We start from the raw sequence: 22,483 nt of genomic DNA, 5'->3' as shown, positions 1-22,483 counted from the left end.
CCTGGAGAGGGTCCACGGTTATTGGCCCCCCCCGGCTACAAATATCTGCCCCCAGCCACCCCAGAAAAGGCACATCTGGAAGATCCGCCTATTCTGGCACTTGGCCACTCTCTTCCCATTCCCGTGTAGCGGTGGGATATGGGGTAATGAAGGGTTAATGCCACCTTGCTATTGTAAGGTGACATTAAGCCAAATTAATAATGGAGAGGCGTCAATTATGACACCTATCCATTATTAATCCAATTGTAGTAAAGGGTTAAATAAAACACAAACACATTATTTAAAATTATTTTAATGAAATAAAAACAATGGTTGTTGGAGTATTTTATTCTACGCCCAATCCAGTCACTGAAGACCCTCGTTCTGTGAAAGAAAAAACATAATAAACCAACAATATCCTTACCCTCCGCAGATCTGTAACGTCCAACGATGTAAATCCTTCTGAAGGGGTTAAAACATTTTGCAGCAAGGAGCTTTGCTAATGCAATGCTACTCCTCGCTGCAAAACCCCGGGGAATGAGTCTAAATATAGATCAATGAGCTATATTTAGCTTCATTTGCGGTGAGGCGCCCTCTGCTGGCTGTTCATAGATCGTGGGAACTTACCTAGAAAGCTCCCAGGCTCCCAGCTCCCAGGCTTTCTAGGAAAGTTCCCACGATCTATGAACAGCCAGCAGATGGCGCCTTACCGCAAATGAAGCTAAATATAGCTAATTGATCTATATTTAGACTCATTCCCCGGGGTTTTGCAGCGAGGAGTAGCATTGCATTAGCAAAGCTCCTTGCTGCAAAATGTTTTAACCCCTTCAGAAGGATTTACATCGTTGGACGTTACAGATCTGCGGAGGGTAAGGATATTGTTGGTTTATTATGTTTTTTCTTTCACAGAACGAGGGTCTTCAGTGACTGGATTGGGCGTAGAATAAAATACTCCAACAACCATTGTTTTTATTTCATTAAAATAATTTTAAATAATGTGTTTGTGTTTTATTTAACCCTTTACTACAATTGGATTAATAATGGATAGGTGTCATAATTGACGCCTCTCCATTATTAATTTGGCTTAATGTCACCTTACAATAGCAAGGTGGCATTAACCCTTCATTACCCCATATCCCACCGCTACACGGGAATGGGAAGAGAGTGGCCAAGTGCCAGAATAGGCGCATCTTCCAGATGTGCCTTTTCTGGGGTGGCTGGGGGCAGATATTTGTAGCCGGGGGGGGGCCAATAACCGTGGACCCTCTCCAGGCTATTAATATCTGCCCTCAGTCACTGGCTTTACTACTCTGGCGGAGAAAATTGCGCGGGAGCCCACGCCAATTTTTTCCGCCATTTAACCCTTTATTTTAAGAGCTAGAACGGCCAAATTTTGCAGATACACACTACTGACATTAGTAGTGTGAAATCTGCAAAAAAAATGGAGAGAAGACATGGTTTACTGTATGTAAACCATGTCTCAAATCATGTCGGGTTTTAGGAAGGAGAAAGAAAAAGCCGGTAATTGAATTACCGGCTTTCAAGCTGTATAGCGCTGGAAAAAATATTAATATATATACATATATGTGTCTAATGATATATATATATATATATATATATATATATATATATAGACAGTATATATATATATTTTTTTCTTTTTGGGACACATGGATCATTTCTATAGCGGTATGTTGGTTTTGCAAGCCTGCGAGAAAACCACGCAGTACGGATGCCATACGGACTACATACGGAGGATGCCATGCGCAAAAAACGCTGACACACCCTGCCTACGGAGGAGCTACGGACCACTATTTTCGGGGCATTTCAGCGTATTACGGCCGTAATATACGGACCGTATTTTCATACGCTGAGTGTGAAGCCGGCCTCAGGCAGCCACTTTCTGCCACATTCATAGTTTACTGTTATACCACTGGGCCAGAGTTGTGCTTCTGTGTCTCCCCCCCAAAAAAAGGGAGATTAAAATTCGCACACAGTGTATATTCTGCTGTACTGCTAGTGTGTCATATATATCAGGCAGCCACTTTCTGGCACATTCATAGTTTACTGTTATACCACTGGGCCAGAGTTGTGCTTCTGTGTCTCCCCCCCAAAAAAAGGAGATTAAAATTCGCACACAGTGTATATTCTGCTGTACTACTAGTGTGTCATATATATCAGGCAGCCACTTTCTGGCACATTCATAGTTTACTGTTATACCACTGGGCCAGAGTTGTGCTTCTGTGTCTCCCCCCCAAAAAAAGGGAGATTAAAATTCGCACACAGTGTATATTCTGCTATACTGCTAGTGTGTCGTATATATCAGGCAGCCACTTTTTGGCACGTTCATAGTTTACTGTTATACCACTGGGCCAGAGTTGTGGTTCTGTCTCCCCCCCAAAAAAAGGGAGATTAAAATTCGCACACAGTGTATATTCTGCTGTACTGCTAGTGTGTCGTATATATCAGGCAGCCACTTTCTGGCACGTTCATAGTTTACTGTTATACCACTGGGCCAGAGTTGTGCTTCAGTGTCTCCCCCCCAAAAAAAGGGAGATTAAAATTCGCACACAGTGTATATTCTGCTGTACTGCTAGTGTGTCATATATATCAGGCAGCCACTTTCTGCCACATTCATAGTTTACTGTTATACCACTGTGCCAGAGTTGTGCTTCTGTGTCTCCCCCCCAAAAATGAGGAAGTCTGGTGGAAGAGGCCGTGGGCGGGGGTTGTCAGCTGGTACTGATGGTGGTGCTGCATCTGGTGGTAGTGGCAAAAGCACAGTAGCACCTAAGGCTGGAGGTGTTGAGCCTGCGTCATCGTCTGGCTACACAAGGCCTCGAAGGCTCCCTAACCTGGGAGTAGGAAAACAGCTTTTAAAGCCGGAGCAGCAGAAAAAGTTTTGGCTTTCCTTGCTGACTCAGCCTCTAGCTCTTTGGCCTCCTCTTCCCAAAGTTCAAAACAGCAGCCAGTCGTCAGTGAATGCTCCCGGTTAGGAACAAGACGTTTCCTTGTGTCCTTCTCCCAAACCAAAAGTGAAGGATGCGTCAGGCGACACAACAGGTTACTCCATGGAACTCTTTACACATAGCGTGCCTGGGTTAGAAAGGGAAATTGTACCCTGCCAATTACAAGAAGAATCGGACATGGAGTGCACTGATGCACAGCCACAGCTAGATTATGATGCTGTTCCATCGAGTCAGATCACTACATTGCCCTCGCAGTTTGCTGAGCCAGAATCTGACCCTGATGAGACTATGGTGCCCTGTCCCGAATGCTATAGCACCTTACACGGTGACACTGAGGAAGGTGCACATGACGTTGAGGAGGAGGTGATAGATGACCCAGTTGTTGACCCAGATTGGCAGCCATTGGGGGAAGAGGGTGGCGCTGCCACTAGCTCAGAAGCGGAGGAGGGTTATCCACAGCAGCACCAATCTACATCGCAAAAGCTGTCATCTGGCAGGCGCGTATCAGGCAAAAAATGTTTGACAAAACCAGTTTTAGGACAGCGTGGCCATCCTGTGAAAGTTGCACAGCGTGCAATGCCTGAAAAGGAATTCCATAGTAGGAAGAGTGCAGTGTGGCATTTTTTTGACCAAGATCCCAATGATCAGTCAAAAGTGATCTGTAAAAAATGCTCAAAGACCTTTAGCAGAGGGAAGATTCTTAACAATTTAAATACAATGTGCATGCGTAGACATTTAAACAGCATGCACTTGGAAGCCTGGACTAACTACCTAACGTCCCGTACCGTTGGTGCACCAAGTCTGAATGAAGGTAGTCAGCACTGCAACATTGCTTCCCTCACTGTAAGCCCACCGGTTAGGACACCAGCAGCAAATGTGGAGGGATCGTCGCTAGGCCAAAGCAGTCAGGGAGTCAGAAGGTTATTGGTAGGAAGCACTGTATGTAGGCCAACATCACCAACTCACTCTCAATCTGCCATGTCCATAACCACCACTGCTAGTTCCACCATAGGCAGCTCTCCAGTCCAGCTCACCCTAGAAGAGACTCTTGTTAGGAAACAAAAGTACTCATCCTGTCATCCGCGTACAAAGGGTTTGAACGCCCACATTGCCAGACTTATCTCGTTAGAGATGATGCCCTACCGGTTGGTTGAAAGCAAAGCTTTCAAAGCCCTGATGGCCTACGCAGTACCACGCTATGACCTACCCAGTCACCACTTCTTTGCGAGAAAAGCCATCCCAGCCCTCCACCAGCATGTCAAAGACCGCATTGTCCATGCACTGAGGCAGTCTGTCAGTGGGAAGGTGCACCTCACAACAGATGCATGGACCAGTAGGCATGGCCAGGGACGTTACGTGTCCATCACGGCGCACTGGGTTAATGTCGTGGATGCAGGGTCCACAGGGGACAGCAATAGTGGGACAGTTCTGCCTAGCCCATGATCTAGGAAACAGTTGGCTGTAGACCTTCGCCACCCCACCTCCTCCTCCTCCTCCTCCAGAAGCGAAAGCTCATCCACAGAGCGCTGTCGCACGACCACTCCATCCGCAGCTGCCAGTGTTGCACACGAGGTGTCCCATTACGGAACAGCTAGTGGGAAGCGTCAGCAGGCCGTGTTTGAAATGAAGTGTTTGGGCGACAACAGACACACCGCGGAAGTTCTGGCCGAGTTCTTGCAGCAAGAAACTCAGTCATGGCTGGGCAGTGTAAATCTTGAGGCAGGCAAGGTAGTCAGTGATAATGGAAGGAATTTTATGGCTGCCATAGCCCTTTCACAACTCAAACACATACCTTGCCTGGCTCACACTTTGAACCTGGTGGTGCAGTGCTTTCTTAAAAATTATCCAGAGTTACCAGCCCTGCTCCTGAAGGTGCGAAGACTTTGCTCGCACATCCGCCGGTCGCCCGTACACTCCAGCCGTATGCTGAACCATCAGCGATCGCTCAGTCTTCCACAGCACCGCCTAATTATCGACGTTGCAACAAGGTGGAACTCCACATTGCACATGGTTCAGAGGCTGTGTGAACAGAGGCGTGCTGTCATGTATTTGTGGGAGGATACGCATACACGGGCAGGCAGTTGGATGGCAGACATGGAGTTGTCTGGTGTGCAGTGGTCCAAGCTACAAGACCTCTGTCAAGTCCTTCAGTGTTTCGAGGAATGCACACGGCTGGCAAGTGCAGACGACGCCATCATAAGCATGAGCATCCCACTTATGCGTCTGCTGATGCAAAGTTTGACGCACATCAAGGAGCTGGCGTCTGCAGCCGAGGAGGAGGGAATCCTTGATGACAGTCAGCCATTGTCTGGTCAGGGAACTGTCCAGGACGAGATGGCGGTCGAAGAGGATGAGGAGGAGGATGATGGGGATGACTATGTATGGGAGGAGGATGCTTCTCAGGGGCCACTTGAAACTGGTGGCGTTGCAAGGTCAGGTACAGGTTTCTTGCGGGACACTTGTGATGTGGATTTCCAAGAAAGTGCTCCTCAACCCAGCAGGACCAGTGAATTGACACCAGGAACATTGGCCCACATGGCCGAGTATGCCGTGCATATTCTAAAAAGGGACCTCCGCATTGTCAAAATGATGACCGATGACGATTACTTGTTGGCCTGCCTCCTGGATCCACGCTATAAAGGGAAAATGCAAAACATCATGCCACATGAGAACCTTGAGCAAATATTGGCTACCAAACAAGCAACTCTTGTAGACCGTTTGGTTCAGGCATTCCCAGCACACAGAGGTTGTGATGGTCCTCACACTTGCCGTAGGGGGCAACATGGCAGAGGTGCTAGAGGTGCAGAAATCCGAAGTGGCGTTGGACAGAGGGGTTTTCTGACAAGGTTGTGAGTGATTTTTCAATGACCGCTGACACAACAGGGACTGCTGCATCTATTCAAAGTGACAGGAGACAGCATTTGTCCGGTATGGTTACAAACTATTTTTCATCCCTTATCGATGTTCTCCCTCACAGGTCATTCCCCTTTGATTATTGGGCATCTAAACTTGACACCTGGCCCGAATTGGCAGAATATGCATTACAGGAAATCGCTTGCCCTGCTGCCAGTGTGCTTTCAGAAAGAGTCTTCAGTGCTGCTGGTTCAATACTGACCGAAAAAAGGACACGTCTGGCTACCCAAAATGTAGATGATCTAACCTTCATTAAAATGAACCAATCATGGATTGCCAATTCTTTTGCCCCACCTTTCCCTGCTGACACGTAGCTTGGGTGATAAATGACTCGCTTTTGCCCTCCTCTTACTGACTTTGCCAATTCCTCCATTTGCAGATGCTGAATGTCCACCATAGGCCATTTTTATACCTCCCTAAATGGGCTGACTCCCCCCACAGGACCGTGGTAACCACTTGGCGCAAGCACCCGTGCAAGTGCCGTTTGCCTGGACAGGTGAGTGTGCCCACTCTACCTCTACTAAACAGAGCTGAGTTTCAATCTACAGGCTTTCGGCCTCTGTCAACAATATGAAACTGCATTTGGCCTGGTTCTTGGTTTGGGCCTAGTGACGTCTGCTGCTGCCTCTTGGTTTCCTCAAAGAAACAAAGCTGAGTTTGAATCTACAGGCTTTCGGCCTCTATCAACAATATGAAACTGCATTTGGCCTGGTTCTTGGTTTGGGCCTAGTGACGTCTGCTGCTGCCTCTTTGTTTCCTCAAAGAAACAAAGCTGAGTTTCAATCTACAGGCTTTCGGCCTCTATCAACAATATGAAACTGCATTTGGCCTGGTTCTTGGTTTGGGCCTAGTGACGTCTGCTGCTGCCTCTTGTTTTCCTCAAAGAAACAAAGCTGAGTTTCAATCTACAGGCTTTCAGCCTGTATTTAGAATTTGAAACTTATTTGCCCTACTAGTTTGGTTGGGCCCTACTAACAGTGTCTGCTGCTGCTTGTTGTTGTCCTCCACTGAACAAAGCAATGCTGCCTGTTAACTCCTGTTACCAATTTTTTTCTGCTTTTAGCCTCCTTTTTTATTTTGGGCCTATATCTGTGTTTCCTCCTCATCCTGCCTATTACCCAGCCACTGCTTGATGGGTCTGCTGGTACATTGACCCAGACCACTACATTCCCCTTGCACTCTACACAGCCAGAATCTGACCCTGCTGAAAGTCAGGTCCCCCTTCCCGCATACTATACCACCTTACACGGGGACAAAGAGGAAGGTGCATATGAAAGTGCAGGTTCCTTCATCAGGTGGGGGGCATACTCGTTGGCGACGTCACTGTCACAGGGCCTGTCATAGTACGCAAAAGTGTCACTGCCGGTGGGAGGCACCCCCGCCGTCAAACACAACGCCGTACTTTGAGGGGCCCTGTGTCAGTGCCAATACGAATGAGTGGGCCCCCCTGCTTGCTCTGGATCACAGCACTTGCAAAGTTGAAATACTTACCTCTCCCTGCTCCACCGTCGTGACGTATTCCACATTTCCTGGGCCCAAGAAAAAATTGAGCCAGCCCTCCCCCCCCCACAACCAAATGACCCCCAATTTTCAATACCTAACTATTATTATAAGGTTAATTAAGATTGACAAGCTTAAGTAACAAGAATTGATGTTTGTGACATTAAAATGGGCTCTGTAGGTGTTTTTCTGTCCTCCACTCACTGCCGACTTTTATTCCCCATTGACTTGCATTGGGTTTCGTGTTTCAGTCGGCCCCCCGACTTTTCGCAATGATCGGCCGATTTCACCCGACCTGACTTTTGACAAAGTCGGGTTTCGCGAAACCCAACTCGATCCTGAAATAGTAAAAGTCGCTCAACCCTAGTTGCTATCACTAAGTCTGGTGGGACTTGCAGTGGAGTGGACTTATCAGAGCTACCTTCCGACGGTACATGAGATGAAGAGGAGGCAGTGGCGGCCATTATAGGCGTCCTGCCTGATTGTTGAACCATGAAGAGATCAATGGTAGTTGTAGCAGTCCCCTGTTTTGGCATGATGCTTCTTAAGGTATCCCCTACAGGTAGTTGCTTATGGATTAGCGATGTTGGTGCTGTAAATTGATGTGTTCAGGTATCCAGGACATGGATCTCAGTCAGACATGTCTGCTCCCACTGAGTGCCGCTCATGGGCCCCTTTTTTTATATTTAAAATCAATAGCACATATTTATTAGTTAGGCTTTGTTAACATCTGCTTCCCTAATTTTATTGCTTTTCCCACATCAAAATAAATAAAAGTGTTGGTTCTGTTGCATAGGGGATAACATCACAGGATCTTTACAATGGCTCTGATCCTCCATTGGACATATGTAAATGTTTAAGGTAGGTAACATTACTCCCTGAGTTGCCATTATTGTCTGTGTATGCAGAACATTACAGTGTGGATTGCATATAACTACCGTATGTCAAGAACATATTATAAAGCAGAAATATATAAAATTATGCTAAATTTAATACATACCGATATTCTCTGTAAACACAAGGGCAGTATCCATAGAGAGACAGTCAATGTCTACTTGGCCTCCTTGGATTCTGTACCAGTTTGCTTGGAGGTTAACAGAACCATCAAATTTATCTTGAAATCCTGCCCGAGAACTGTCATTCATTCCAATGAGGACATCATCTAGTGCCCACTGACCAGACTGTGTTCCTGGAAAGGACAAATTGTTCAAAGCCAAGATGTATATTAAAAAATGAGTAATCATTGCATATTAGAAAAAAAAATAGACTTACTGTATACTACAGCAACTATAATATCTGTAGACAAATGTATCAGCAACATGTTTGTATTGTATAAAAAGGTAAATAAGGTAAAAGTGGTCATTATCATTTCCATTATTCTAGAATATCTTATTTTCATACGTAAGGATATAAAGATAATTAATGCTGTGACTGGAACCTTAGTTTATCCTGGATATTTATTAGTTAAAGAGGATTAAGTATCTTATATAAACATGACTTAGTACAGCACATGCACAACTCTAAAGTGCTAATAAATGTAGTGTTTATGTGCACTGATTTTTGGAGCTCAAAGCCTCTTAAGCACACAATTTACAAACATATACTGGCCAATTATTGTATGAAATCATTCTGTAGATCTATGAATATATTCCATTTTTGTTAGCAAACATCAGTAAACAAATACCAGCCCTGCAACTGCAGCCATTTAGATCTTATAGATAACATTTTACAACACAGAAGTTTATGTCTATATAAAAAAATAAATAAAAGGATTGTCCATTATGCTGTTAAAAGGAACACAAACAGCCCAGCACATAACAAACAACATATGCTCATTCAAAAGTCCCCTGACGCTTCTCTGATACAGCTGCCCAGGTAATTCAACAGTCACTACTGGCTGCATAAGTTACCTGCCTTGACTCTAATAGGACAATTATTATTGTTAATGATCATTCTATTGCATGATATTAACAATTTTACATTGTACAGCCATGGCCGAAAGTGTTGGCATCCTTGCAGTATTTCTCCCAGAAAAATATTGCAATTACACGTTTTGTTATTTTTCCTTTGTGTGTATTGGAACAACATAAAAAAAGAGGAAAAAAAGAGAAAAAAAGGGAAAATTGGACATAATTTTATACAAAACCCCAAAAATGGTCTGGACAAAATTGTTGGAACCTTTCTAAAAGTTTGGGCAAACAACTTTGTTTCAAGCATGTGATACTTGTTTCAAATCACCCGTGGCAAATAATAGGTGTGGGTAATATAAAAATGACACCTGAAACCAGATAAAAAAGGGAGAAGTTGACTCAGTCTTTGCATTGTGCATCTGTGAGTGCCACACTTAGAATGGAGAACAGAAAGAGGAAAATAAAACTGTCTGAGTACTTGAGAAACAAAATTGTTGAACAATATTAACAATATTAAGGCTACAAGTCCATCTGCAGAGCAGAGATATTAATGTACCTTTATCCAAAGTGCGCAACATAATCAGGAAGTTTACAACACATGGCACATGGTAGCTAATCTGTCTTGACATGGAGGGCAGGGAAAAATTTATGAGAAATGTTGCAAAGCAGGATAGCCAAGATGGTGGATATGCAGCCCTAATCAAGTTCCAATCAAGTTCCAAAGAAATTCAAGCTGTCCTGCATGCTCAGGGTGCATCAGTGTCATCATGAACTATCCATCGAAATTTGAATTAAATCAAAAGCTATGGCACGAGAACCAGGAGGACAACACTGATGACACAGAAGCAGATAAAAGCTTGACTGAAGTTTTACAAAATGTACATGTAAGCAAAATCCTTTTGGGAAAATTTTTTGTGGACAGATGAGACCACGATAGAGCTTTTTAGTAAAGCACATCATTCTACTATTTACCAAAAACATTATGAGGTCAATAAAGAAAAGAACACAGTACCTACAGTCAAATATGGTGGAGGTTCAAAGATGTTTTGGGGTTGTTTTGTTGCCTATGGCACTGAGTGCCTTGACTAAGTGCAAGGCATCATAAAATCTGAATATTACAAAAGGATTTTGAGTCGCAATTTAGTTCCCAGTGTCAGAAAGCTGGGTTTGCGTCATAAGTCATTGGAATCTTCCAGCAGGACAATAACCCAAAATATACTTCAAGAAGCATCCAGAAATGGATGAAAACAAAGCGCTGGAAAGTTCTGAAGGGCCAGCAATGAGTCTGGATCTAAATCCCATTGAACACCTGTGGAGAGATCTTAAAATTGCTGTTGGTAGTAGGCATCCTTCAAATATGAGAGACCTGGAGCAGTTTGCAAAAAATGAGAGGTTCAAAATTCCAGTCGAGAGGTGAAAGAAGCTTGCTCATGTTTAGGAAGCAATTGATTGCAGTTATTTACTCCAAAGTATGTGCAAATATTAAGTTGAGGGTGCCAACAATTTTGTCCAGTCCATTTTGGGGGTTTTGTGTGAAATTATGTTTAATTTCCTTTTTTTCTTCTCTTTTTTGTGCTATTCCAATCCACACAAAGGAAATAAACGTGCATAACAAAACATGTGTAATTTCAAGAATTTTCTGGGAGAAAAACTTCATTTTTTGCAACATTTTAAAGTGTGCCATCACTTTCTGTCATGACTCTATATTGCATGATGTGATTAAAGCAAAAAATGTATACCATAATCTGTCAACAAATATGTATTCTATTACAGTTGTCACACACATAGGTTTCATGTTATTCTTAATTATAAAGACCAAATTAACAGAAAAAAATACAAAAAAGTAATAACTGATAGTAATGAGAAACCACAAACCCATAAAACATAGCTGTCATCCTATAGGAAGAAAGCAGGCATTTAAAACTGACTTTGCTTTAAGCACTAAGTAGTAGCTGAGTCATTGGAATTAACTTGTCACTATAAAGCAAAAATTGCGCCAAAATACTGATGTACTCAAAAATACACCAAGGTGGACTGGAGTGAAATTGCAACAAATTTTTGTGACTTTTTGAAAAGGTGTAATTTATGCATCAGGGGAAAACATCTGGAATTGCTAGACTCCACTCACAAAGAAGAAAACAAAAAGGAAAAAAAAAACAGGAGAGCACATATAAAATAAACATAAAAAAGGTGCAAAGAGAATTATTAATTGGATAAAGAATTGGGGACATTGTTTTAATAGTAAGATCAAAAGCAAAATATGAATTTTTGTAAACTATAACTAAAACTTAAATAACAAATAAATTACCAGTATCTGCTTTATTTTAAAGTAGGCATCATATGCATATAGCAAGTGCAATTTGCAAATTTTACTGTCTGTGGTCTTATAAACTAATGTAATTTGGCTGCATTATAATTATTCTTAAGAAGTTCTTTTTATTAAACTTACCATGCTGGGGTTGCCACCATCGAAAAGCAGTGGAAGATGTCTTGGCATCACGAGGTAACTCTATGGAAATTATTTGTGGATCCAGAAAGGAAAGGAAATCTAGTTCTCGCAACAAATTCCAACTGATACCATTGTCATTGGTGTACTGGACAATAATACCTGAATTAATTTGACATAAATATGAAATTAAATACACATAAAGTATACAATTTCTGTAAATATAAAAACAAGGTTTACTATGAGCTTTAGAGTGAACCTGTCTGCTGATTCACGCTGACCAAATGCTCTGGCATTTCAGACAAAATATAGCTTTAAAGAGTCTGGCACTGCCTCCTGGCTGGCATTTCCCAGTGATGCTCCAGTTGATTGACAGGTCTCTTGTTAAATACACACATGGGAAAGACTTGACTATCAACTAGACTCTATAGCAATGTGGGAAAATCCTGTCATCAGTGTCATCAAACTAGTCTCTGCCAATGGTTCCTGGGCGGCTTTTAAAACTATATGTCTCTGAAATTCATTCATGTACCCAGGCTCTTATTCATGTCGACCATGGTTTGAGCAGCATGAACCGAGTGACAGTTTCTCTTTAACAGTCTTGGAAATTACTATGTATTCATTTATCCATCGAATCTAACAATTACTGTGCATACTGCAATGGCTAAAAAGGTGATGGTTTATCATCACAAGTATGGTTCTCAGCAATGTATATGTTGTTTTAATGTGAGAATTAAGTAAGAAATATAATTACATCATGAATATTTAGTATTCAGCTCTATCTCTTCTACTAATGGATTGGTTTAAAAAAATAATTATTTGCACGTTCATTCGCAGCCTCATAAATTAGGGTCCTTTCTCGCTATTCCTTTTGTTCTTGACAAGTTCAGGGAGTAATGGAGGAACCCATGGACATGGAGGGAAGAATCTCATCAAAGGGTCTTAGGACAGTAGCATAGCTACTGGGAAGGGAAAAAGAGGGTAGTTGCCCCAGGGTCACCCGCTTAGAGGGGCCCACCCAGAGCTACCGCTATTCTTAACTATCGGCACCGAATACCGATTTGGCTAACCCTGTGGTAGTGCAGGGAGACATGATCACCCTCAACTACCGCTCTCTGTTCTGTTCTCTCTGGACTCTGAGATCCAGCGCAAGCACAAGATCTCAGAATCCCAGAGCGGTGACATCACCACGCAGGGACTCATGTCCTGGGAGCGCATTGGTATTGTGAAATCAGCATATTGGTCCTCCCAGAGGGCTCATCAGGATCGTAGATTAGATGAGTATATGATGTTTTTTATTTTGATCAAAACTTGTGGTGTAACTGTGGGGGCATCATAAAGTATGGGGGCCCCTCATAAATTGTAGAGAATACTGTGGGGGCCATCATATAGAGTGGAAGATAATGATTGGACCATTATACAGTGAGGGAGCTACTGTAAGGGCATTATACAGTGTGGGAGCTAATGTGGGGCCATTATATATGGTAGAAGCTAATGTGGGGCAATTATGCAGGGTGGGAGTTAATGTGAGGCTATTATACAGTTTGTGGGCTAATATGGGGGCCATTATAGAGCATAGAAGCTGATGTTGACGCCATTTTGCAGTGTAGGAGCTAATGCTGGGGCCGTTATACAGTATGGGAGCTAGTCTAAGGAAATTTTACAGCGTGGGGGCGAATATAGGGGTCATTGTAGGTATTAATATGAAGGCCATTATACAGTGTGGGAGCTAATGTTGGGGCCCTTATACAGTGTAGGAGCTAATGTTGGGGCCATTATACAGCATAGGTATTAATATGGCGACCATTATACAGCAGGGACGCTAATATGGGTGTGATTGTGCAGCATGGGGCCATTTCACAGTTTGGGAACTACTCTGGGGGCCCTCATACAGTGTGAGGGCCCTCGTAAATGTGTGCGAGTACTGTGGAGGTCATTATACAGTATGGAGCTACAGTATAAGCCATTATATATTGTGGGGTTATTGTGCGGAATGTGTTTTGATGGAATAGTCATACTGTATATCCGGAGATGTGGGGGCATCATACTGTGTATAGGGGAGCTGTGGACCCACCATACTGTGCTTAGGGAAATTGTAATTGGGGTTACTGAGGGGACATTATTAAATGTTAAGTAGGCAAGTAAGAAGTATTATTGTTATGGGAGCACACAGGGAATTGTGATTGCCAAAGGTGCGTATGAGGCAGAATTATTTTCTTGGGGCAAAATATGTACACTGTTTTCTAAGGCACTTGCAGAGTGCATTAATATTTTTAGGGGGCAATTTTACCATTTAGAGGGCACAAACGAGGCATTTTACATTGTAAGGGGCACAGTGCTGGGCATGATTATGTGGGGGATACAGTTGTGGGCATTATTATGTCGGGCACTAAGAGGAGCACTGTTATTGTGAAAACAGCAGATGCAGTAATAGGGACACATGGCAGCAGCAACTCAGCATTGGGGTGACAGAAGGATGAGGAGTTTGTGAAGGCTGAGAATAAATGGTGGATGCAGGAAATGTGAGAAGTCAAATGTGTCTTTGTTGTAATCTCTGCAGAAAAGTCATTGCTGTAACTAGTTGTCTTGTCAGTCTGGGCCAAATGGAAAAGATGGGAAAAGTGTACTACTCCATCAAACATAATGTGAGCTGTAAGTCACCATCTATTCCTGTACTCTGATCACTTGTATGTTCTAGCACTATATGGTCACCATACGACAGTAATATCACTCTTTGTGTTGGTCTTTGTATAGTGCATTATTTTCAACAGAGCGGCCATCTGCTGAGGTTCCCCTCTACCCACAGTTAGGGTCCACCACCATACAGTAGTTGTAATCACGATTACCTGATTAGGGGCCCACTCGGATGTTTCACACACCCCCAAGGCTAAACTCCTAGCTACTCTGCCTTGGAGCCAACCTCCAATCACCCATCCTGCACTACAGTTGGTGATACTTTCATCCTTCTTCCCCCTTGTAGAAGATGTAGAAGGTAGACGAAATAAGGAAATTAAGCTGAGTTTTTTTCTTGTTCATCTTTCTTTTTTTTTGTATCACAATATTAAGTAATATTGGGGTGTTCTATTAAATATTTTTTATTTTTAATTGCTATTATGATTTATAAAAATGACCTATAACTTAAAAAAAAAACAGAACAGTAGAAAGCAAATTCCCAAAAGCATGATTTGCCATTTAAAAGGTCAGGTCACTGAGTTTTGGTCAGTGTTCTGACAGTCATATTCCCTAAATCAACATGAGATAGTATATCTTTGTTAATGGAAAAATGACATTTGGAATTGGATTTTTAGCCACTGTAAAAAAATATTCAAGCAATGCTGAAAGAATTATAAACTGGATTTTTGTATAAAGGCAACTTGACATATTGTACAATTAGGTCCAGAGATATTTGAACAGTCACCAAATCTTCATGATTTGGGCTCTGCATGCCACTATTTTTTATTTATAATTAAACAACTGAGATGTAATTGAAGTATAGACTTTCAGTATAAATTAAAAGAGTTGAACAAAAATATCCTGTGAAATATTAAGGAATTGCAACCATTTTTCTACAAAGCCTCCTCATTTCATGTGCACAAAAGTAATTGGACAAATTAACTTTACCATAAATAAAATGTTCATTTCTTATAATTTGCAGAGAATCCTTTGCAGGCAATGACTGCCTGAAGTCTGAAAGTCATCAACATTAAAGGGAACCTGTCACCTGAATTTGGCGGGACTGGTTTTGGGTCATATGGGCGGAGTTTTCGGGTGTTTGATTCACCCTTTCCTTACCTGCTGGCTGCATGCTGGCTGCAATATTGGATTGAAGTTCATTCTCTATCCTCCATAGTACACGCCTGCGCAAGGCAAGATTGCTTTGCGCAGGCGTGTACTATGGAGGACAGAGAATGAAATTCAATCCAATATTGCAGCCAGCATGCAGCCAGCGGGTAAGGAAAGGGTGAATCAAACACCCGGAAACTCCGCCCATATGACCCAAAACCAGTCCCGCCAAATTCAGGTGACAGAGTCCCTTTAACATGCGCTGGGTTTCCTATTAGTGATGCTTTCCCATTGACTTCAGTTGCTTTTTTATTTAAAATGAAACAACTGAGATGCAATTGACATGTAGACTTCAGGTTTAATTAAAGGGTTTCAACAAAAATATCCTGTGAAACATATAGTGTAGGAATTGCGACAATTTATCTACAAAGCCTCATCATTTCAGGAGATCAAAAGTAATTGGACAAATTAATTTTACCATAAATAAAATGATGATTTTTAATACTCTGAAGAGAATCCTTTGCAGGCAGTGGAATTCATAGATGTCACCAAACACTGGGTTTCCTCCTTTGCGATGCCTCTTCAGGCCTCTACTGCAGCTGACTTCAGTTGTTGCTTGTTTGTGGGTCTTTCAGCCTTAAGTTTTGTTTTAAATATGTGAAATACATGCTCATTGGGGATGAGGTCTGATTATTGACTTAGCCATTGCAGAATATTCCACTTCTTTCTCTTAATAACTCCTGGGTTGCTTTGGCAGTATGTTTTGGATCATTGTTCATCTGTACTGTGAAGAGCCATCCAACCTTGCAGCATTTGGTTGAATCTGAACAGAAAATATAGCCTATATATAAACTTGAGAATTCATTCGGCTGCTTCTGTCTTCAGTCATATCGTCAATAAACACTAGTGACCCACTGCCATTGGAAGCCATGCAAGCCCATGCCTTCTCTATACTTTTTCTTCCCATCATTCTAGTAAAGGGTGATCTTAATTTCAATGTGCAAAGTTGCAAAGAATGCTTTTCCAGAACTGGGCTGACTAATCTGGCCTTTTATATTTTTAAGGCTATTTAATACTTTGTATCGTGTATTTGCTCTCACAAAGTCTTTTCTCTATGGTACCCTTAAATACTTAAACACATACTTTATGGAGAGTGTTCTTCACTTAGGTAGATGTTGTGAAAAGGTTTTTCTTCACCATGGAAAGAATTCCGATCATCCACCACTGTCATCTTCAATGGACATCTAGGTCTTTTTGCGTTCCCAAGCTCACCAGTGCACTTTTTTGCAGAATGTAGGAAACTGTTGATTTGGCAAGTGCTATCTCTCTGATAAATCTCTTCTTTTTCAGCTTAATGATGGTCTGTTTCTTTTCCATTGAGAGCTCTTCTGACCACATGTTGTGCGTTCACAGAAACAGCTTCCAAATGCAAATGCTACACCTGGAATCTGACCTTTTAACTGCTTAATTGATGATAGATTAATGAAGAAATAGCCCATATAGAACAAGAGCTTTTGAGATAATTGTCCAATTACTTTTGGTCCATTTAAAAAAAGGCAGTTTCTCTTTAGAAAGAGTGTGCACTTTAAGTCCATATGGATTATTTAACTATATCTTGAATATGTTTTGGTAAACAACTAATATGCCAAAACTTGTGTCACTGTCCATATATTTCTGGATCTAACTGGGCTGCATATTCTAGACCTGGAGAAGCAGAGCTGATAAATAGTTTTGGGCAAAAAAATCAGTGTAAGATCCTGATCATATCACATTTGAAAAGCACTGTACTTTAAACCAAATTACAATGACTTATGACTTGCAAGAACTATACAAACCATTTTTGAAACTTACTTTGTTTAATTTTTACATTTTATATCCATTATTTACAGGCAAAAGAGAAAAAGCGTTTGTGGGATGCAAATTATGCATATAACAAAGCAATTCACAGATGGAAGGGATTGCTTAGAAGTCCTGTTTGCCTTCATTTGTTAGACAAAATCTCTGTGGTATCTGTTTGTGGCTGCATCAAGAGAAGCCAATCCGCCTTCTAAGTAGAGACCCATGTGGAGTTAATGGGTATCTCGGAAAGCAATGTATGAGACAATTCAAACTAAAAGTGAATACTTCATTCTTGTCTGACTTATGTAAGTATTTTTAGAGAGCAATTTTAAGCTACTAAAAAGAACTTAAAATTGCAGATAATACTAACAATCACAATTCATGTTATGGCTTTAAGGTTTGTTCACACATACCATTTTTTATTTAAATAAAAAGAAAATGCAATCATTGAACAATATATTCTGGAATAGTAACTGAGCAACTTCCCAAAGTGCACTTGTACAAATGAGTAAAAAATAAAGATATTGTGTTAACCAATTTTAAGAATCTATCACATTACCTTGCCCTATATACTGTGCGCACTAGTTTGAATGTTTAGGATTCTTTATTATTATAAAAAAAGAGTTTATGACTATAAAATTTAATGTCCCATCCTTGTAAGAGTTTTGTAACGACAAATATTATAGTATATTATTCAACTCTCCTGGCTCCAGCACCAGTTTTTGCTTTGTTCCCCTACGACTGTCTATCTCTGTGCCAGTCTGAGCTAGGTTAAGGTACCTTCACACATAACGATATCGTTAACGATATCGTTGCTTTTTGTGACGTAGCAACGATATCGTTAAGGAAATCGTTATGTGTGAGTGGCAGCGACCAACGATCAGGCCCCTGCTGGGAGATCGTTGGTCGCTGAATAAAGTCCAGAACTTTATTTCGTCGCTGGATCTCCCGTGGACATCGCTGGATCGGCGTGTGTGACACCGATCCAGCGATGTCTTCACTGGTAACCAGGATAAACATCGGGTAACTAAGCGCAGGGCCGTGCTTAGTAACCCGATGTTTACCCTGGTTACCAGCGTAAAAGTAAAAAAAAACAAACACTACATACTTACCTACCGCTGTCTGTCCCCGGCGCTGTGCTCTGCACTCCTCCTGTACTGGCTGTGAGCGTCGGTCAGCCGGAAAGCAGAGCGGTGACGTCACCGCTCTGCTTTCCGGCCGCTGTGCTCACAGTCAGTGCAGGAGGAGTGCAGAGAAGCAGAGCGCCGGGGACAGACAGTGGTAGGTAAGTATGTAGTGTTTGTTTTTTTTACTTTTACGCTGGTAACCAGGGTAAACATCGGGTTACTAAGCGTGGCCCTGCGCTTAGTAACCCGATGTTTACCCTGGTTACCCGGGGACTTCGGGATCGTTGGTCGCTGGAGAGCTGTCTGTGTGACAGCTCTCCAGCGACCAAACAGCGATGCTGCAGCGATCCGGATCGTTGTCGGTATCGCTGCAGCGTCGCTTAATGTGAAGGGGCCTTTAATGTGGTATCTCAGCAAGCACCATTCATAACATCACCTAAGCCTGTTAATTCCTTAGTGTAAAATGACATACATGTACGTCAGCGCTGAAGTCAGTAACGTTTAGAAGGGGCTTCCATATGGTAATATGATGGCTATGTCCAATAATTTGCAGGCATTTGTCGATATTAGAAGCAAGCGTACCTAAGCTCCAATCGTTGCTATTAACCATTTAGATCAGTGGTCCCCAACTCCAGGCCTCGAGGGCCGCCAACAGTGCAAGTTTTCAGGATTTCCTTAGTATTGCACAGGGGTTGGAATAATCACCTGTGCAGATGATCACATTACCACCGATGCAATACTAAAGAAATCCTGAAAACCTGCACTGTTGGCGGCCCTCGAGGCCTGGAGTTGGGGACCCCTGATTTAGATGGTTAATCTCTAACAATTGCATTTAAATGAATCGCAGGGCATCAATAGGTTGAAGGACCCCAATGCTGTCATCTTTGCACCAATTTGAAGCTCAGCCATGAACTGAGCTTCATAGACCTGCATAATCAGTGTATATTATATTATTTATTATCTCAGGTTCAAGACATAGAAGAAAACTAAAAGCTAAAATTAAAAAAAATCTGAAAGAAAAACCAAAAAATTACAAATTTGATTGATCCTCTTTTCCCCCATTAAAAATAAGGAAATAAAAATAAACATATTCTCCCATTGGAGATCGAGAGTCACATGCTCAGATACTGCAGCAGATTCCATTGGTCCTCCAGGAAGGTCCTGAAGGCGCTCAACTTCTGTGGCAGCCTCCCATTGGTCCTTCTGGGAAGGTCCTGTACATACTGCAGCTATAAAAGGTTTGCATGACCGCACGGCCATGCGCTAATGTACATTTGTAATCGTGTGTGTGTTCATGAGTGCAAGTCGTTCCTTAAAGAACCAATCTCTTGTGTATGACTGTTCGCGAAAGGTATATGGCTGCTATCTAGCGCCCGGCTGAACGCACAGCGTTAACACACAAAACAGCGTCTACTGATATGACCGCCAGTATGGCGCCACACGCCATTAGATCGCTTCTTTAGCCCAAGTCTGGGTGGTTAGTGGCATCCGCCAGTACGGCACAGCTTGCACTCTCGTGCTCAAAATTATTATTTCAGTTTACCTCTTACACCCAGTAGTGGTGCCGAGCGCAAGTAATCTAGACAGACTCAAATCCCGAGTCTTGGGACTGAGTTTGGTGACTCCTTGCTTGCAATCTTTTGTGCGGTACCGCGGCCCTGTAACTTAACAGGGTTCGCTTCTACCACCATATAGCGCTGCCATTTTCTAGCAGCAGGTTCTCACCTGCACGGTGGACCCCGGACTGCGAACGCACCTAATAACATCTTACTTTTTATTCGGTGCGTTCCACCAGTCTTAACAGAACACTAGTGCCAGGGTTTGGCTAGTAAATGGCGGACGATCAGCGTCTACAGTGGTACATCCAGCAGCTGGAGGGTAGGTTGGCAGCTCTAGAGCATACAACCTCAGCTGTGGATGTCACTGCAGTTGCTGTTCAGGCTGCACTTTGTCCGCTGCCACCCCTGCTCTGACTATTTCCCGTCTCCCGCTTCCAGACAAGTTTGCTGGTGACAGTAAGCTATGTCAGGGATTCATGAGCCAGTGCTCCATACATCTTGAGCTCCTGGCTGCACGTTTTCCTATGGAACGGGCAAAAGTGGGATTTATTTTATCTCTTTTGTCGGGCAGGGCGTTGGAGTGGGCAATGCCACTTTGGGAGTGTGATGATCGTGTGGTGCAGAGTGCTCCTCTCTTCTTGGACGCTCTGAGGCAGGTCTTTTTGGGACTCCGTGTCACCCACGATACCGTGCCCCAATTGTTGCCATTAATTCAGGGTTTGTCCATAGTCAGCCAGTTTGCCATCCAATTCCGGACTCTAGCCTCTGAGCTAGAATAGTCAGATAAAGTCCTTATTCCGGTGTTCTGGAGAGGACTGGCAGACCATTTGAAGGATACCTTGGCCACCAGGGAGATTCCCACCACACCGGAGGAGTTCATTTCTATATCTTCCCGCATCGACCTCCGTTTTAGCGAGCGGAGGTCAGAGCGGACCCAGTGTAGGCAGAGGTTTCGGCTGGCTTCCACCTTCGCCAGACCTCTAGAATCTCCTGTTCTGGCATCCGACTCACATGAGGCCATGGAGGTTTCCCAAGCGGGACCTAAGTCTCAGACCGCTCGAGTACCTGTGGTTTGTAGAAATTGCCAACACCAAGGACATTATGAAAATAAATGTCCACGGCGGTCGGGTAAACGATCGCATCTAGTAACCATTGGAGGAGGTTCACTAGACACAGTGGCGTTTTCGTCCAAGCTGTCCTTCAAAGGGACAATCATGTTTGGCTCATCCTCTCTAACAGTCGAGCTTTGTGTGGATTTTGGAGCAGAGGGAAATTTCATGTCCTCTGCTTTTGCTCTGCGCCACGCAATACCTCTGGTGATGCTCACCAAACCGGTAACTGTTAGAGTAGTGAATGGGTCGACGCTTCTATTACAAATCACACACCAGACTGTCCCTTTCACATTGTCCATGTCCCCTTCCCACCAGGAGATTATTTCCATTCTTGTCCTTCCCGAGGGAATGGATGAGATTCTGCTGGGAATACTCTGGCTCCGTTTCCACTCCCCACATATTGAGTGGACCTCTGGGAGGATATTGGGTTGGAGTGAGTCTTGTAAGGGCAGATGTGTGAGAGAATGCGTACAGGTATCCACTACCGAGATACCCACAGATCTTTCTTCCCTTCCCAAGTGCTATTGGAGCTATGCGGATGTCTTCTCCAAAAAGGCTGCAGAGACCCTTTCACCTCACCGCCCATGACTGTCCTATTGATCTCATGCCTGGAGCTGAACCTCCTCGGGGATGGGTCTATCCCCTCTCTCTCCCTGAGATGGAGGCTATGTCTCAATACATCCAGGAGAATTTGGCAAGAGGGTTCATTAGGAAGTCAGTGTCACCTGCAGGGGCAGGGTTCTTCTTCGTGCAGAAGAAGAATGGAAAGTTACGCCCATGCATCAATTACAGGGGTCTTAACGCCATCACCGTTAAAAATAAGTACCCGTTGCCCCTGATTTCTGAGCTCTTTGACAGGCTAAGGGGTGCAAGGGTATTCACCAAATTAGATCTGTGGGGTGCTTATAACCTGTTTCGCATCCGTGAGGGGGATGAATGGAAGATGGCTTTTAATACCAGGGATGGGCACTATGAGTATCTGGTGATTCCCTTTGGGCTCTGTACTGCCCCAGCCGTTTTCCAAGACTTTGTCAATGATATCTTCCGGGATATGCTCTCCACCTCAGTCATAGCCTATCTGGATGATATTCTCATCTTTTCTCCAGATATTGACTCCCACCGGAGAGATGTTGGCAGAGTCTTCGACCTCTTACGTGCAATTTCCCTCTATGCAAAGTTGGAGAAGTGCGTGTTTGAGCAGGAGTCTTTACCTTTCCTGGGCTATATCATCTCCGCCCAGGGATTGGCTATGGATCCTGCCAAACTACAGGTTGTGATGGACTGGCAAGAACCCCATTCTCTTAAAGCGGTGCAGCGCTTTATGGGGTTCATAAATTACTATCGCC

The 22,483-nt window shown here is 43.1% G+C and overlaps 1 protein-coding gene across 4 annotated transcripts in view; it reads right to left on the bottom strand.

The window, feature by feature from the left end:
• RELN (reelin) overlaps positions 1 to 22,483 on the bottom strand; it is a 1,116,896-nt gene that overhangs the window by 144,129 nt on the left and 950,284 nt on the right. For all 4 annotated transcript variants that reach the window (XM_069765109.1, XM_069765110.1, XM_069765107.1 and 1 more), the window contains exons 32-33: positions 11,721 to 11,879; positions 8,362 to 8,550 (exon numbers count right to left, since the gene is read on the bottom strand). In XM_069765109.1, the coding sequence (XP_069621210.1) occupies positions 8,362 to 8,550; positions 11,721 to 11,879 (348 nt within the window). The remainder of the gene's footprint in view (positions 1 to 8,361; positions 8,551 to 11,720; positions 11,880 to 22,483) is intronic.

Source organism: Ranitomeya imitator, chromosome 4, assembly GCF_032444005.1.
Source record: "Ranitomeya imitator isolate aRanImi1 chromosome 4, aRanImi1.pri, whole genome shotgun sequence".
NCBI classification, from domain to species: Eukaryota; Metazoa; Chordata; class Amphibia; order Anura; family Dendrobatidae; genus Ranitomeya; species Ranitomeya imitator.
This window is presented reverse-complemented; position numbering and strand designations above follow the sequence as displayed.